General features: G+C 42.3%; 1 protein-coding gene across 2 annotated transcripts; it reads left to right on the top strand.

The window, feature by feature from the left end:
* Positions 1-2,018: 2,018 nt before the first annotated feature.
* On the top strand, positions 2,019-16,639 carry LOC130186854 (coronin-1C-A-like). 2 transcript variants are annotated; one of them, XM_056404158.1, is made up of 11 exons: positions 2,019-3,736; positions 9,233-9,432; positions 11,524-11,646; positions 11,979-12,108; positions 12,328-12,509; positions 12,638-12,757; positions 13,235-13,339; positions 14,143-14,288; positions 14,669-14,726; positions 14,869-15,120; positions 15,661-16,639. In XM_056404158.1, the coding sequence occupies exons 1-11, from the start codon at positions 2,020-2,022 to the stop codon at positions 15,778-15,780; spliced, it is 3,153 nt and encodes a 1,050-aa protein (XP_056260133.1). In that variant the 5' UTR covers position 2,019; the 3' UTR covers positions 15,781-16,639. The 2 variants fall into 2 exon arrangements, with proteins under 2 accessions (XP_056260133.1, XP_056260134.1); XM_056404159.1 differs by lacking the exon at positions 2,019-3,736 and adding an exon at positions 6,120-6,408.
* The last annotated feature ends 740 nt before the right edge of the window (positions 16,640-17,379 follow it).

The following is a 17,379-nucleotide window of genomic DNA, read 5'->3' as shown; positions in this document are numbered from 1 at the left end:
GACATCATTTATAGATTTAAAAAAAAAAGAATCCAATATGCTTCAAGGGGAATAGTTTTATTTACGTGCCGTGGACAAGCATGTTCGTTAAATAGACAGGCATGAAAAAATGAGGTGTCACTCAGCACCTCTCAGGCTTGAAATAGCTTAAGCAGCAGAGCGCATGATTGCAGACGCAGGGTGAAGAGGTTCAGTCACCTCTCTTCTCTCACTGACCTCTCAGCTGACAAAATCAAAGAATATTTAGGAAGAAAAGTGTCTGTATGGCATCTTAGAATTTAACATATATACTTCAGTTAAGTGCTCGAGCAAGATAAACTTAAGTGTGCGTTTGTGCAACACAACTTAATGTAACAACAGCTGTGGACGCGTCCTGTACATTAGCTGCTTATTTGCCACCTAAAAATACTCCAGATGCCGCTTCAAAGCCGGCTGAGCTGTTTTCCCTTTGTTATAATCTCTATTCCACCATCCATCATGTCAGTGGTTAAACTCTCATCAAGCTCCAGACAAACAATTCAGTTCAGAAGTCAAAGCACTTGTGACTTGCATCACGTATTCCAGGTGACCTTTCTATAGACCCCGTAACCAAAACAATCATAAACATTCAGATAGTTGGACGGGAGGCACACGCGGCACAAACACGCCTTGTCTCCAAACCAGTAATTGACTGTGCATGATGTCTCACACTGTGCTGGCTCTAAAAGGACATGTTTGCCCAAAATGAGTTATTAAACCTAGAAAATCACACTAAAAGAGGCTTTGATGTGATTGAAATGATTTATAGATCATTTGGTGGTATTTAATAGATCACAATTTCTCTGGACATTTTATTTGACCTTGGCACCTGGCAGCTGACCTCTTATCTCACTTGTCTTGTTTCCTTTTTGGCCTCCTGACTCACTGGCAGCAGTCGGACCAACTTTAATTATAGCCACCACAGCATTCCTTTCCAACAGAATAGGGAGAGATAGACAGAGAGGCCTTGGGAGGGCAAATGTGAGCCGTATAGAAGAATATACAAAAATAGAGAAAGATTCACGATGGTCAAAGATAGACAGCAGTGTCTGTTGTGTGATTTCATTTCATTGGGATGAAGAGGCAAGCCATCCTCATTGCGCCATTGTGATTTGCTTATAAATCCGCTGCTGTGTCTTGACATTTGTCTATCTCTTTTCCTCATGCTAAGACAGAACAACAGCCATGGGCCAGAAGCTGGAGAAGCTGTCGGAAAAAGACGAAGAGTCACTTGACAATTCAGATTGGTCTGAGCAAACTGCGGAGACACAACAGTCGGAGACATCGGAACAAGTTGAGAGCAGAGATCAGGACGATGGCAGCTTTGTGACCCCACAGAATATTGGTGGGATTAGTGGGATCAGTGTCAGTGGCCCGGCGGCTGGGCGTGCAGAGGAGCACACAGTCACTTCTGCACGTACAGACCCCCAAACTGGGCAGCCAATCAGACCTCTATGTCAGCCTCTGAACACCAGGAGAGAGTGGGTGGGTGGAGACAGGGAAAGCCGGCGTGTCACTCAAACTGTAGAGAAGTCAAAAACTGTCCTGAGCCCTACGGACACCAGACAAACTTTAAACAAAAGGCAAGGCTCTGAGAGTAAGGCTGTGGCCTTTACTTGGACTACAGCTATGGAGGAGCAGGAAAATAGGAAGAAATCTGAAGCTGGCTGTGGCAAGTTGGGTCTAACAGCCGCGTGTGATCCCACTAATGACGAGGACTTTGTGGTGCTCGAGAAGGATGAAACTTGGATGTCTCCTGATGGAGAAAATAATCCGTTCGGCAACAGGATAAAAACAGAGAATCGTCAATCATGTATCAAAAGAAGAGTTGAGGAAGACTTGTCTCGCCGTGATAATAACCGTCCACAACCTTCCAGGAACACCCCGCAAGAAAAACTATATGAGAATAAAAGCAGAAGACCATCTGATACACTTTCAGTCACGGCTGACAGTGTGAAAGCATGTGCTAAGAGTTCACCCGCTGCCTGTCTTGAGGGCGAAATGGGTCAACATTTGGCTGAAGTGACAGGCAGCAGGTGTCAGCTAAAAGGAGTCAGTCATGTTGGAGCTGCCCACACTGAGACAACTGGGAGAGGAAAGCAAAACTCAAATGACCACCGCAAGGGGCAAGTTTCTACTCACATCAAAAAGGAGCACCTGTCAACACAAAGCAACAGCAGTAATGATTTGGAAAACGTGTTTGATGAGGCAGGCCGTTTGATTACGCAGGAGGAGGGGGGTGCGGAGAGAGCTGTTAAGACAGACTTGGAACCATGCTTGAAGAAAGTAAATCTTTCTTTGAGACAATCACAAAATCAAGATAAGGAAAGCTACAATTCAGGATTTATTGCACAAAAAACACAAGTTGATCAGGCGAATCAGAACAGGTTTGCTGGTGCTGTCTCTAAGAGAGCTAAAGCAGGTACTCTCAGTTCATGCACCAAGAAAGAGGACAGCCAAGCATTAGATAGAGCAGCAGACTCTCACCCCCAAAAGGCCAAGTCGCCTCGCTCTGAAACACCACAACTGCAAGACAATTTCTCATTTTCATTGGAACAATGCGATTTGATCCCTTCTCCTCCTCCGCCGGGGAATGAAGGCTTAGATGGAAAGCTACAGGTAGCAAGCTTAAAGAATGAGAGTGAGTTTGTTTGCTTCTCTGCCATCATCACACCTCCACCTTTAACTCATCTGTTGCCTGAGAAAGGCACGACAATGGCAAGACAACTCGATACAAGTATGGCTAATTCACAGATGGCGCCAGACGGCATGTCCACCTCATGCGATTCTAAAGATGAGTCTGTGCCAAACGAAAAGCCCAAAGTTAAAGGTCCACCTCCACCTGTCCCCAAAAAACCTAAAAACCCATTTATAAAGCTTAAAACTGCGCAATTAATGTCTACCGATGTGCAAAGAAGAAACAAAGATCATCTGCGTTCTGAGGAGAAGGTCAAGAGGAGACACACTTTTCATTTTAACAAAGATCTTCCACGCAACGCTCCGACTAATCAGGACATGTGCTTGCTGTGGGATGAAAAAGGCACTTACACCGTGCCAGCCAACATACGACGGCTGTCAGTTGACCTCGGCCCTTGGCAACACCTTTCACTCGGAGACATGGATGAACGGTACGGAGATATGATCGACTATGACTACTGTGTGCGCATAGCAAAACTGTCTCCAGATGATGAAGAGCCAAACAACCTGGACATGTTGCAGAGACGGGTATTCCTAGAGAGACAGTCCAGATATAAAAGCTCACCTCCTCCTCCTGCGAAAAAGCCCCATGATCCTTTTCCATCCACAGAGACTCTACACATACCAGAGGTCATGTCGGACCTAGAAATCCAAAGACAAGAACCTGCATGTTTTGGGAAAAGAGAAATCTACCCTGAGCTCCTATCTGAGAGAGTCAGCACACAGGTCGGCAATGACTATGCTACCTACGGTTACCGTAAAGATGTGACTGATTACAGTAGTGACAGGGACGCAGGAAATGGCAGTGAGGTGGGTTCCTACAGACCTGTGGCAGAAATTATCAAGGAAACAAATCAAATGCAGAGACACCAGGGTCGGGTAAAACCTGAGGGGGCCAAAGCTCAGGTTCGAGTGGCAGAGCAGAGTCCAAGTGTGAAAGTCTCCCAAATGAAGAACGCCTTCGACGTCCCAAAGAAATCCAAAGAGAGACCACCAGAAGTCCAACCATCTCCAAAGAAAGGTAAGGTGGTTTATTAAAGCATTTATACTTAAATAAGCATGAGTGCTATGTTAGGACGAGAGAGCGCTTTCCAAACTGTATACCATTCACTGTCATGTGAAAAACTCCTTCTTTACTTGTGGTTAAAACAATTCTCCATTGGTTTATGAAACCAGTTACAAAACTAATTTGATGAACTCTAAACACGGCCAAGTCAAGAAGTGACTTTTATAGTGACATGTCCATATTTTGAAGATACAAAGTCGATGTTTTGACTTTGTGTAAGATTGTGACCCTCTGAAACTGGCTGACTGGCAGTTATTGAAATTAAAAAAATATTCAAATTTTGTTTTATCATAGGATCAAAGTATATGACGATGATGATGATGTGTAATGTGAAAGGTTTTGCTTGTTGTAAAAAAAACTTTTTTCACCCAAAACTCCAGTTCTCCCTCGGCTCTGAGGGGGATTTTGGCCGCTTTAAGTTTATCATTTTGGTTTTACAGCTGCTCTCAGCTAAAAAGTTTGGATAAACCCACAGTTTGCTTCCTGTCCAGCACTGAACAACAGAGAGACAAAATTATCAACTAGATGGTGAACACCTAGCAGCTTGATATCTGCTGGATGTGTAATATGGCAACTGTTTGCTAACATAGTCGTCATGTTTGGTTTTTTGTTTTCCTTAAAACACACATTTAATTCAAAGCAGCTGATGCATTCATGCTCAGTGAACAAAGTCAACAACTCTGCCAGTAATGGCATAACAGTTATGTAATATCCAACATCTAAACTTTTATACCTAATTCTTTTACCAGTCTTCTTTTTCACATCTAGTTGGGTGAATAATTTAATAAAAAAATTAAGTTTCCCCAGATAGCTTTTCAAGTGGCTGAACTGACTTAGTATTTACATGCTTGTCCAAGTTTCATATTCATGTTCATATTCCTATAAGTCAATCAGTGGCGAGTTAATCCTGTCACCAAGGACCTCCTCTTTTTAATCTCAGCCCCTGTTCACATCTGATTTCTCCCTCACTCCAAACACATGCAGCTCGGGGGCGAACTGTAGACTCTAATTCACCGCTAGGTATAAATGTGAGTATTAATGTTTATCTACCTTAATAATCCCTAGGGAAACTGGCCATGGTGTTTCCCCACCTCCTGCAGATTCATACTGGGATAGGCTCCAAGGCCCTTGCCCTTAAAGAAGTAAGCAGGTTATGAAAGAAGCAAATTAATCCTCTTTCTTTCGTCTACATCTCCCATCCATTCATTTACAATTCAAACAACATTCTCTTACAATTAGTATACATTAAATTACAATACTTAATTACTCAGGAACTCTTACCTGTTTAAATTATACATCATCAAGGTGCAGACCAATTCATTAAAAAAATTGTAACTCAAGGTCCACTTACTAGCTTTGCAGTGTTTTTAACCACACCAAAATGTCTTCTCAGCTGTCATGGAGATGGATCTGTTGACATGTGAGCTCAGTAGCTAATTAAAAGTTATGAATGAAAGTTACCTCTTGGACTTGATGAAGACTATATGGTTGGCAGCATTGGAAAAAGCTAGTAATTGGACTTTGAGTTCAGATTGTCTTGTCATGATACTGTTTCCATGCATGCTTGGTTTTCCAGTCACTCTCAGATTCTGCAGACATTCATCATAATTGTTAGGGAGCACCATCTCCCTCACTTACTATGTGCTAAGCCCTTTTGTTTAAGAAAGGTTGGCCTTCACTCACAACATTGTTTTTTGTTTTCTTTGTTTAATTTCTAGTCACAATATCAGTTGCCAAAGACAGGGAACTCTTCTTAGCATTACAATTAAGTTTATTTCTTAAAAATATACAAAAAGAAATGCTGTTCTCAAAGCCATGACATGTCCTTTGTGCTGGTGGTTAAAGAGGCGCCTTAACTGCAGCGTTTTTATGTTGTGTATGAGTGGGCATGTTCTCAGATTTACATGGATAGTGGATGATGATGAATTTAAGTGAATAATTGAACTATGAATTGAGGAACTGTTGCTTGTACACTCAAGGCCAGTTTGAAAACGCAAATAGAGGGAATGACTGACAGCTGATTCTCCTGAATACTTGTGATGTATTGGGGAGTTATTGTGTTTGGACAGGACAGGCTGGGGTGGGATGGGATGGGATGGGACAGGGGGGAGGGGAGGGACCCTGACACAAAAGATGCTGCTGGCTATGATTATCACAGTTTTACACAGCTGAACAAAATGAACTGATTTAGTTGGTCGACATCAAAAGACATGCGGATGACATGGGGAGAAACATAGTTTTCCTGCAGCCCCATCCCAAATCACAGCCTTGGGAAATGAAATCTGGCTTTTCGTTTGCGCATGTGCCGTAGTCGGTCGTCACCGTGTCCTATTGAATTTAATAACGATGAGAATAGACGATTGCTAGTCTTCCGCAGGTGAGGAGCGGGCAGGAGATGCTCTATTCGTCAACTGGCATCCTGAAATACCAGTAGATTTAAAACACTGACTCCTGGCCACACATTTGCAGACAGGAGGGGGAATAAGAGCAAAGCGCCTGGCTTTTTTTGTGGAGACAAGGGATACTAGAGCAACGTCCTGCAGGATAAGGGCGCGCCTAAACTACCAGATTCATGTGTTGTGATTGATTACCCCCGTGCTTACGAAAATCTTGCATAGATTTAGGAGGTAAGAAACGCTGAAAAGTCTCTTAGCATTGTGCATTTTCCATGTGATCTATCGGTCGGGGCTGTGCAGCATCCACTTAGATCGCTAGATGGGTTTGAGAACGGGAGCAGCCAAAAACCTTGGGTGGAAATATCTGCACTTGCGTCAGCTGGCAGCGGTCCACCGCAGCTAACAGTTAGCAGCTAGGCTAGGTCGCTATCCTAGCTTAACTGAAGCGTGGATGCAAAACACACTGGCAGGCTAGAGGAGGAAAAAATAAACGTTGTAGTCCGAGTGGACAGCTATGCAAGGACATAACACACAAGTCGTACGGCTGCCGGTGTAATATTTTAAAGAAAATGTTAATTAAAAAAAAACACCCCACTCGGCTTGCTTCGTCCTCGTTCGCGGTGTTGCTATGTGTCGGCGGCTGTTGAGACGGGACCAGCCCCGGCACAGCTGCCGAGCTGCCGGCCGGGGCAGTGCGGCGGAACCCAGTCTACGACTATTATACGCCTCCTATAACGTTATACCTTACGCTAATAAAGATTCTGCACGTTCGTGAATCAAAAAACTTAAATTAAACACCATACTTTGGCGTTTTCAAGTGAGAGTCACATCTGGGGCGTGCTCTTCAAAATATAAATCTGCATACTCTGTCCACCCCCTTGTTTCGGCAACGGTAATGTTACGTTAGCAAGAATAGCTAAGTAATCTCTAACCAAAGCTTCCGCACAACATTAACGGGTTTGAAATAACTGAAAAAGATAGCTTAAAAATATGTCATTATCACCTTGATATTCTAGTTTGTAGCTACTTGTTTCAATAGGGAGGAGGGGGCACACCGAGCTTTGTGGTAACATCAGCTAACGTTAGCCAACCATTGTTTAACCGTGCAGCTGTTTGCACCTCCGGTGAATAAGATCAGTCGGTGTATTCAGCACATGCATTTAAAAACGTAACAGGACGGTATTGTGATAAGCTTAGAGTGACTTCAAGTGATAGTGATTGGATCTTTAGTTGTGTTGTGCACACCCATTTAGTCGCATTGTCCAGACAGTGAAATAACAGACGGGGGAGGGGGGCTGCTGACTATATTTTATTAATATCAGAGAAGCCATTAAATTCTCATTCAGCTTATCCTCTCGGACTTTAATATCTCAGCACGAGTGTGTAACTGCTGTAACAAGGCCTTTCATTGAGTGTACTATCAGCCAGGCCACCATCATGATGCTCAGTAATGCCCTGCTGTGTGCTGGGTGGTGATGTGGTGATATGTTGTAGAGAGCAGCATGTTGTAATGTATGGCATGATGGCATCAACTAAAACCCGGCAGGGGCTGAAGCGGTTCATCTTGTCAAATGCATATTTAAATTGAGGGGGGCTTCTCCTGAATGGAGCACTAATATTAGTTGAGGGAACACGCTGTTCTGGTCAGTGTAAACTGTTGTCCTGTGCTGTCCAGGCATTATGCAGCCCTGCAAGAACATGATCAATGTGCATGGCTCTGTTGGACATTACTCCGTGAATCAAGGCCTTTCCAGGAATAGTGTTTGATTCATAAAAAGAGTCATGTCCAGTAATCCACCTTGAAACTGTTTTTTTTCTCTCCTGTCTCTGTCTCGGCTGATAATAATAGTAACAGATGGAAGTGTTTTAAGGCTACAGGCAGCCTTATGCTGTGTGTATACAGTATATAAATACCTTTATGTGGATATAATAAAAATAAACTTAGTCTGAGCAACAAAGCTATTTTAAAAATGACAGCTTTTTAAATCAAAGATGCAAGTTTAGTTCAGTACTTTGCAAAACTGTAAAATATGCTCTTCTGTTGCTGAATGCCATTTTGGAAAAATCCAAGTTTCTATATAAGATACAGAAGGCTGTGATTCATCTTTTCCATTTTCAAAATCTGTGGTTGAATGTGAAGAAGCAGGTGGTTTGGTGTGATGACAGACCTGTGGATAACTGGAGAAAAATCCTGCAGCATCATGTACAACAGCTCAGTATGTTGCTTCAGACTGGCAGCTTAATTACCGACCTGAGGCGCTATATTTTCCACTTAATTACATAGCGAAGCATGTCACTAGAATTATGAAAAATCTCCCTCGGGTATCAAAAAGAGAGTTTTTTTAGAGTCATAATAGACAATGCTAAGACGAGTCAAGTTTCTGCAGAATTTCCACTTTGTTTTGTTTTCATATTCTGGCTGCAGATCTAACCATCTCAAGATGCCAAACGATGGAATCTGCTCTGGGAACGTTTGTCTGCACTTGATGAGTGACTTCTGTTCTTAGTCTCACCCAGTTTGTAAACCCCGAGCTACAGAAGTTGGCCCCATGTTCGGGCAGGAAGAAAAGCAAAATATTGCTTGATATGAATCATATATTAACACAGTAGGCCAAAATTCACTAAAACCCACTTAGGTCTACCTATTAGTTGACAGCCTTTCCAGAACTTGAACTTTTTCCTCTCAGAAGTCTGAGAAATTGCACTGAAATAAGGAGGTAAACACAGCTGAAGAAAAAAATTGTCTCATGTTTTACCGTAGGTAGAGCTGATTTTATTTAGTTTGCATGCAAAGGAACAAACTAAGTCACAGTTAATAAAGGTAATCTCAGATCAGACAAACTGTGCTGGCAGTAAGCCAAACTTAACCCTCAGCGTGCTCAGTGGTGACAGAAGGATGCTCATTTTTAGATTTTATAACATCAGTTTCTGTGGAAGAAATGGCCACTTTCGACAGTACTTATACATGTAATACAAAAATGTCCTCAACAAGATTATTTGTGGGGAGAGCCACTCAGGAGCTCTTGGCTTACCGCTCTCTTATTCCTCTCTGCAGATATGTTGCGGCGAGTTGTGCGACAGAGCAAGTTCCGTCACGTCTTTGGTCAGGCCGTGAGGAACGACCAGTGCTACGATGACATCCGTGTCTCCAGGGTCACGTGGGACAGCTCCTTCTGTGCCGTCAACCCCAAGTTTGTTGCCATCATCATAGAGGCCAGTGGGGGAGGAGCTTTTCTTGTCCTTCCTCTACAAAAGGTGAGATGCTCTGCTACTCTTGTTTGCAAAAAGAGATGAAAAAAATATATATTTTTAGGTCCATTACAGAAGAGCTGTGAGGTCCAAATTTGCATGAAGTATCCAAAAATATAGAATTTAAATAGGAAGGAGTTTCTGAAGGTCCAAGTACAGCGTCTTTCTTATACCTGTGATGTTGCCATATCCTACACGGAGTAGCGTAGCATGGTTTAAAGCAGTGCTCTTCAATTCTGGTCCTGTAAAGGTTGATGTTTTGTTTTTTTCTGTTCTGGTGGGTAACGAGCCACAACTGCTCCGTCTATGGCTCAGCCAGAGTTCATCATATTGAAGTTCACTTTCTCCAACTTATAAATACAGTTCACTATCCTAGTGGAAATTACTCCTCTGAATTAGCATTTTTCATAAATCTCCAGTACAGGATATTGAACTTCAGTGCAAAATCTATGGCACTTACTTTATGAATAGACATTCATGTAGTCTCTATATATAATAGTTTACTACCCACAGCAGCAGCAGCATGAATGACTGTTTGGTAGCCAAGCACGGGCTGATCCACTTAATGTGGTCCTTGGCTGCGCTGTGCTTGTCAGTGCGCCTCAGAATACATCCAGCACTTACCACAAGATAACGCCAGAGAGAGTGTTAAGTCACTGTGCAAATTACATTACTGTGTTATTAATTTAACACTGGCAGTTTCCGTATTGAGCAATCTAGTAATGCTAATGAGAGAAAGTCATAACACTGGGATTCTGTCCCATTTCTACCTTCCATGTTGTATGTAATTTTAGCCATGTTAGCAGCATGGGAGTGTCTGTCCGCCTCTTTGATCCTCACCGACATATCTCAACAGTTATTGGAAGGATTGTTATGAAATTGTGCAGACATTCATGTTCCACAAACAGTGAATCCTAATAACTTTAACGACCCGCTGGCTTTTCCTCTGGCACCACCGTGAGGTTGACATTTGTGATTTTGAGTGGAATGTTTCTTTAACTTTTGCAGGGATTGTCATGAGAACTCTGTGTCCTGTTATGCGATTGAAGCTTTTTTGTAATTATTCTGATGGCATGTTTTTCATCTGAACACCAGAGTCAGAAATTCTCTAATCCTACACACAGAGGCTTTAACTAACAGGTAGGGATAAAAATATCTGTGTGACTCTGGTCCTTCAGGACCAAAATTGGATACATAGGGTTTAAGGCTTATCCAGAGGTTGTAGTGCAGTGCGCTGTCATGTTATAGCCCTCAGACCATGTGGTGAATCAATTCTATAGGCCGTTTGCTGTGACCATGTCCTGCTGTTCCCTGAGGCCCATATCTGTACTAAAAAACGTAGATAATCAATGTTTAAATCTGCCCGATAGTAAAGGCATTTGATATGTATACTGTTACAGTTGCCTCATTGAGCACATGATACTCACAGAGGGGATTGGGTGCTTTGTCATTATTTTATGCCACTGGGTTAATTCATTTATAGTCACAGGATAATGTCCTGCCTGTGGAGAAGCTGCCGTAACTTCAGGACATTCAGGTAGAAATCACAGATGTCCGTCCACGATGAGAATGGATGAGGTCACTGCAGTAAAAACGTGTTTACTGTGTGCTCACATGAGAATTATTCGCCAGAGGATCGAATGTCTTCATGGTACTAACCTTCTGGTCTCCTGTCCCCTGTGAATTCAGGTTTCAGGTTTTGCAGCTTAAAATTAAAGTTCAGTGCGAATTGAAACCTCCCTCCTCTCTCAGGGTCGACCACCACAGTTTATTGACTTTTTGTGAAATATTGATTGGCATGTCAGGTCCTCTTTTTTACTGGTTTTACAGAACTAGATGTTGTTTCATATGAGAATAAATAAACTTGAGTTGACGTCTGAGTGAAAGTTCTGAAAGTGTAAAATGATTGTTTTAGCTCACAATGTCAGTTGTTCAATAAAACTTGTGTAGTCATGCAGGATTATATAAAGAATACTTGTGTTATCCCTGTATGTTGCTCATTTTCATATCTCTCTTACAGCTTACCGAACTTTATTGCTCTACGCCAGGTCACAGTCTTTAACCTCTTTGTAACACAGTTGTCTTCTTGTCTTGTAGACTGGCCGCATAGACAAGGTGTACCCGACAGTATGCGGTCACACGGGCCCAGTGTTGGACATCGACTGGTGTCCTCATAATGACCATGTCATTGCGAGCGGCTCGGAGGACTGCACGGTCATGGTAAAGACACGGTTAATCTCCGAAGCATCACATGAACAATTAACCCCACAGCTTGTGATTTCTTGGACATGATGTGCTGTGTTAAGTGAAATTAAAAATATTATATTATTAAATGTTTTTTGCCAGTGGTGTTTCTCTGTATTTATTTATTTATATTATCAGCAGCAGTTACGACCAGTTTCCCTGGGCATATAAAACATTTGTGTTTGGTCTGACTGGTCTACTCTATTTCTCCATTTCAGTATTAGTACCATGAAAAAATAATTGACTTGACAGATTTTCTCTCTGCAGCTTCTCATTTTCTGCGTCTGTTTTGTATTTTTCTGGTTTAGGTCTGGCAGATCCCTGAGAACGGGCTGGAGACTCCCCTCTCAGACCCTGTGGTCGTGTTAGAGGGCCACTCTAAGAGGGTTGGCATCGTGTCTTGGCATCCCACCGCTCGCAACGTTCTCCTCAGCGCAGGTAACCTTTGACTGAAGCCTCTGGTACGGCCTCTGGCCTCAACCTGAAACGTGTAACCGGTCTGCCATTTGTCCACAGCTGAACTCCAAATCTGACCAATTATCTCAGGGGGCTGCCCCTCTATTGCGCTGCTTTGTGTGATGTAAAGTGCCGAAAATAGACTTTGACACAGAGGTGTGTGCAGTCAGGCTGTGCTGTGTGTGTGTGTGTCCATTTTAGGGTGCGACAACCAGATCATCATCTGGAATGTGGGCACAGGAGAGGCCATGATCAACCTGGAGGACATGCACCCTGATGTTATCTTTAGTGTCAGCTGGAGCCGCAATGGCAGCCTACTCTGCACCGCCTGCAAGGACAAGAAGGTCCGCGTCATCGACCCCCGTAAGAAAAAGATCGTTGCGGTAAGTGGAAACGCTGAGGGGATGTGAAGGATGGGATGCTTGAAGTGTGGAATAATGTTTTCCAGAATCACTGACCAAGCCTACAAACATGGCTGTCCAATCTGACAGGTATTTTTGTCTCTTTTCAGGAGAAGGACAAGGCCCATGAGGGAGCTCGACCAATGAGAGCGATCTTTTTAGCAGATGGAAACATTTTCACCACTGGATTCAGCCGCATGAGCGAGCGCCAGCTAGCCCTGTGGAAAAGTGTACGTCACCATAGAAAATGTCATTCAGTCCTCCACACTCTGACACATCACAGAAACGCTGCTCTTTATAGGACACCTGCAGCTTTTACAGTCATGGTGAACTTTTATAGAGCTTTGGTTGTACAGTTTCCTGCCCATGATATATGTCAAAATGTTGTCTTCATCAGTGGCTCGTGTGTGGTGAACATGCTCTCACTTTTTGCTTCTTTCTCTGAACTGTTTGTGTCTGTAACTTCTGAGCTCCAGCAGGGGGCGGTGAATACAAAGAGAAAAGAGAAAATTTAAAATATTGTGAGAATGTAATTTTATTCCCGTTCATTGTTGTCAAAATGTGAGAGTTTGCCACGTATTAAACACAGCGGCAACTCATCCAGTCAGTCGGCATAATTTGATTTTAAGCATTAACCATGGGCAGTAAATGATCAAGGTTCCCCCAAACTGTACCATTACTTAAAATGCTGAATTTTGTGTTACCAGGACAACATGGATGAGCCAATATGTGTTCAAGAGATGGACACCAGTAATGGAGTTCTGCTGCCCTTCTATGACCCTGACACCAATGTAGTCTACCTGTGTGGAAAGGTGAGAAGCCTTATCATAGCGATATTCCTGTTTTGTTTCCCAGTTTTTAATAATTAGTGCAGTGCTCGTTCAAAATGTGCCTGTTGGAAGGAGTTTCCTGCTTGGCCTGTGTCAGTCAAGTCTCAGCATGCAAAATTACCCGTTACAGAAACCTACCGAATTTAGAGGTACGTAAAAAAAAGATCCATGTGTAAATGTGTAGGCTCTGGGTTTAGGAATCTGTTTGCACACTTGAGCCGTGCTTTCAGATTCATAGTCGGTGCCCACAGTGTCCTCGGATCCAACGATGCAAACAACTTGGTTTGCAAGTGAGAAGCACAATAAATACAACATTGAAAGCTGTGAAACGTCCAATGCACAGCACAATACAGCATAAAATCTACCTGGAAATCTTGCGCTACCACATGACGTGGTGTAAATGTGGAAACCACAGTAAATACAAAGTTGCACGGGTGAAATGTCCAATGCACAACAGAATATAGTGTGCAGTTGAGTTTCTGGCATGTGCACCCTGTATACTGTCCGGGTGCTCCACTGCCCTCGTTGTGTCATTCCGCCTTTTTCTTCAATTCAAGTAACATTTAGAAAAATGATGTTTGAAACTTTCTCAAGAACTGCTCAACCAAAAAACTTCACAGTCAACATTGCACTTCCTTGTGTCCTCAGCAATACGCCCACGAAGTTTAATGTCAATGGGATGTCGAGAAAATCGAAATACAAACACATAGACAGGTAGAGATTCCTCCATTTATAGTTAGGTTACATTCACAAACTCACTTACAGCTGCGACTGTGTGTCCTCAGGGTGACAGCAGCATTCGGTACTTTGAGATCACAGATGAGGCACCGTTTGTTCACTACCTCAGCACCTTTTCCACCAAGGAGCCCCAGAGGGGAATGGGATACATGCCCAAAAGAGGCCTGGACGTCAACAAATGTGAAATCGCGAGGTAGCACACCAATTCTATTTTATTTTAATGCTGTTCAGTTAGCATGTGATCCTGTGGATCCTGCAGGTAATATACAGTATCGGGGGTCATTACTAAATTTGTTGAAAAATGCCCCATTTTCTAGACGAGCAGATCAGTTTAAACAGTTTCTGCCTAGATTTCATATATTCACACAGCCAGAAGTTGCTGCAAGGGGGAATTAGGTTTATTATTATTAGGTTTTTTAAAAAAAAAAAATCAAATGGTTAAACTACAGAGTTGTTTAAATCGGGTCCTTTAAATAAACATAAATTCTCTGAATACTTAAAAATAACAATGATAATAATAATGATGAATCCTGCTAATATTTCCATTTAAGTAATATCCTGTTGTCTCTATAGGTTTTACAAATTGCATGAGAGAAAATGTGAACCAATCATCATGACAGTCCCACGTAAGGTAAGTCCATTTGTATCTTGTAATAAATATGCTGTTCCTTCATTGCTGTTTTATAGACCATGTCGTTTTCTTCCATCCATACCTTTTCAGCATTTTCCTTATGACATTTCCTGCGTGACCTTTCCTCTCTCCACCTGTCCAGTCGGATCTGTTCCAGGACGACCTGTATCCGGACACAGCCGGCCCCGATCCCGCCCTGGAGGCAGAGGAGTGGTTTGCCGGCAAGAACGGAGGCCCCATCCTTATTTCCCTCAAAGACGGCTACGTCTCCACAAAGAACCGCGATCTCAAAGTGGTCAAGACGAACGTCCTGGAGACCAAGCCGGCCACAAAAGCAGAGAACATCTCGACTGTCCAGAAGCTTGCCTCTCAGCATGCCTCACAGCCCTCAGTAGTGAGTGTTGAGCGATGGAAAACACCTGCGCAGTACTGTATAAACATGTCATACTGCTTATGTTCTCGCTCAAAATTATTTTTCCTTTAACTGTTGATTTAATTTTTTGTTTATTTTTACTTGTGTTATTATAGCTAGCCTCTTAAAAAGAGATTCTGTTTCCTTTTAGTAAAACTGATGTGTAATATTTTAAAGTTGCATTGCACAACACTTTTTTTCGCTGACGTTTGGATTGTCCCATTCAGAGTAATTATTATGGTTGGAACAATTCACAGAAGTTATGGATCAGCACATACTTTGGTAACTGGGTCACAATTCAGTGGAGCAGCAAAGGAAAATGTTAACAGCTCCAGAGCTTCATTGCCTGCGAAGCCTCTGTTTATTTTGCCAGGATTAACAACAAAATTTGTTTTGAAAGTAGAAAAGTAAACAGCTATCGCCTTCAAAATCTTCTCTGAGCAGTTCTCTAGCCTCTGAAGTGTCAAATGAAGAATCTAAAGTATTTTTGTCAAGCTAACTTGCATTTCCATTTTTGACCAGAAAATGGAAGACAAACTGGAAGAGGTACTCCGAGAGTTCAAGTCACTCAGGGACCGCGTCATCCTTCAAGACCGTCGAATCGCCAGACTGGAAGAGCAGGTTGCCAAGGTTGCCATGTAATACGCGGCCCCTTCCCAGGACCGTTCGTTGCTTTGGAGAGAATCGAATGGACGGGGGGGGGGGGGGGGGTCAGCCACGCCCAGATTCTCAAGATTCGGATCCCTTCAGCTTGGCATCGTCCCTGCGACGAGTCCAGGCCCACATTCCAAGATGAACTTTATTTTTCCTCATCAAGCCTCTGGTTTCACACTTCGCCCTGACACACACAGAGAAAAGGAAAAACTCTTGCAGCTCATGTACACATTTGAAGAAAAGACATTTTTGTTGAAGGAACAGTCTTAACTTTTTGTTTTCTGATTGTGGTAAAACATTCTTATGTGAAGTTTGTACTTACTACTCAAAAACTGTATGTAGCATCCAGTATTTCCATTGTTCTTTTTTTTTTGTTTGTTTTGCCAAATATGAATTGTGTGCGGTTTCATGCACTGCTTTTACACTTATTTTCTCTCCTGTTGTACATTCCAGTCACAACCTGGTAGAATAAGTTAGTCAAGCTGGATTTTTTTTTTAAACAATAGCTGTTAAACTTTTTTTTTTTCTCCCACCATTTTGCTCATTGATAAACATCAGATTTATGAATGTGGAAGAATTCCTTCTAAAACATTTTGTTCTTGTTCTTCTGGGATTGAAATTTAACATTGGGTTTTAATGGGAGGGGGGGAGGGGGGTGGGGGTGCATTTCTCTGGTGTAAATGTTGTGCAAATGTAGTGGTGCCTCTTGTCACTGTTAAGGGTCAAACTAAAGTCGCCCTCTCCAATGCATATTTGGTGTTGGGAAGGGACCACTCACCCAGCTTGTGTTTCACTGAACCCCTGACAAACAGTTCTGTGCACATAATAAAGATTTTACACATGAAAACCTCTTTCTCTATTTCTCTATCTCTTTTTGGCTTAAGATTTACCAACTTTCTCTTCTGCCATCAGATATGGAAGGGTGGTATTCCTGCTTTTATGGATCAGAATACTTCCATGATTTTATGATCCTATGAGAAGAAGGTGGGTACTGGTTGCACTTAATATCAAACAAGAAAGCACTCAATCTATGGCTGCAAAACAAAAAACATTATTTTCATTATTCATTAATGTGTTAGTCTATTAAAACATCATAAATAGTGAAAAATGCGCGTCCCAGTTTTCCAGAGCCTTGATTGACGTCTTCAAATAAAAGGTCAGGGCCAGAACTCAAAAGATACTCAGTTCACTTTGATAGAAGACAAAGTAAACCAGCAAATATTCACTTTCCAGAGGCTGGACACTGGACTATTTGTGGGATAATTGTTTCCAAATGACTTAAAAAAAGAAAAAGATGAATCAATTATCAAAATTGTTCTTCTATTTAAGCTCTAGTAGCTTAAATAGAGTAGCTTTTACTTCTCTTGCCTGATGGTGGTGCTAAGGCTTCAGTCCATGAGGTCAATAATATGTTGAATGATAGTAAAGTATATTTTCCCTCTTCACACTCTCAGAATTTACATAACGTGACAGTCATTTAACATGTGTTTGACATGTGCACTTGACCTATATTGGTCTCATTTAGCACTGAAGTTACTATTGCTAGGCGTACTTAATAAACTGCCAATAAATGAATTTCCATAGGAA

The sequence above is a fragment of the Seriola aureovittata genome, chromosome 18, assembly GCF_021018895.1.
Source record: "Seriola aureovittata isolate HTS-2021-v1 ecotype China chromosome 18, ASM2101889v1, whole genome shotgun sequence".
Classification (NCBI taxonomy): domain Eukaryota; kingdom Metazoa; phylum Chordata; class Actinopteri; order Carangiformes; family Carangidae; genus Seriola; species Seriola aureovittata.
Note: the sequence above shows the minus strand (reverse complement) of the source record. Positions and strands in the feature narration are given on the sequence as shown.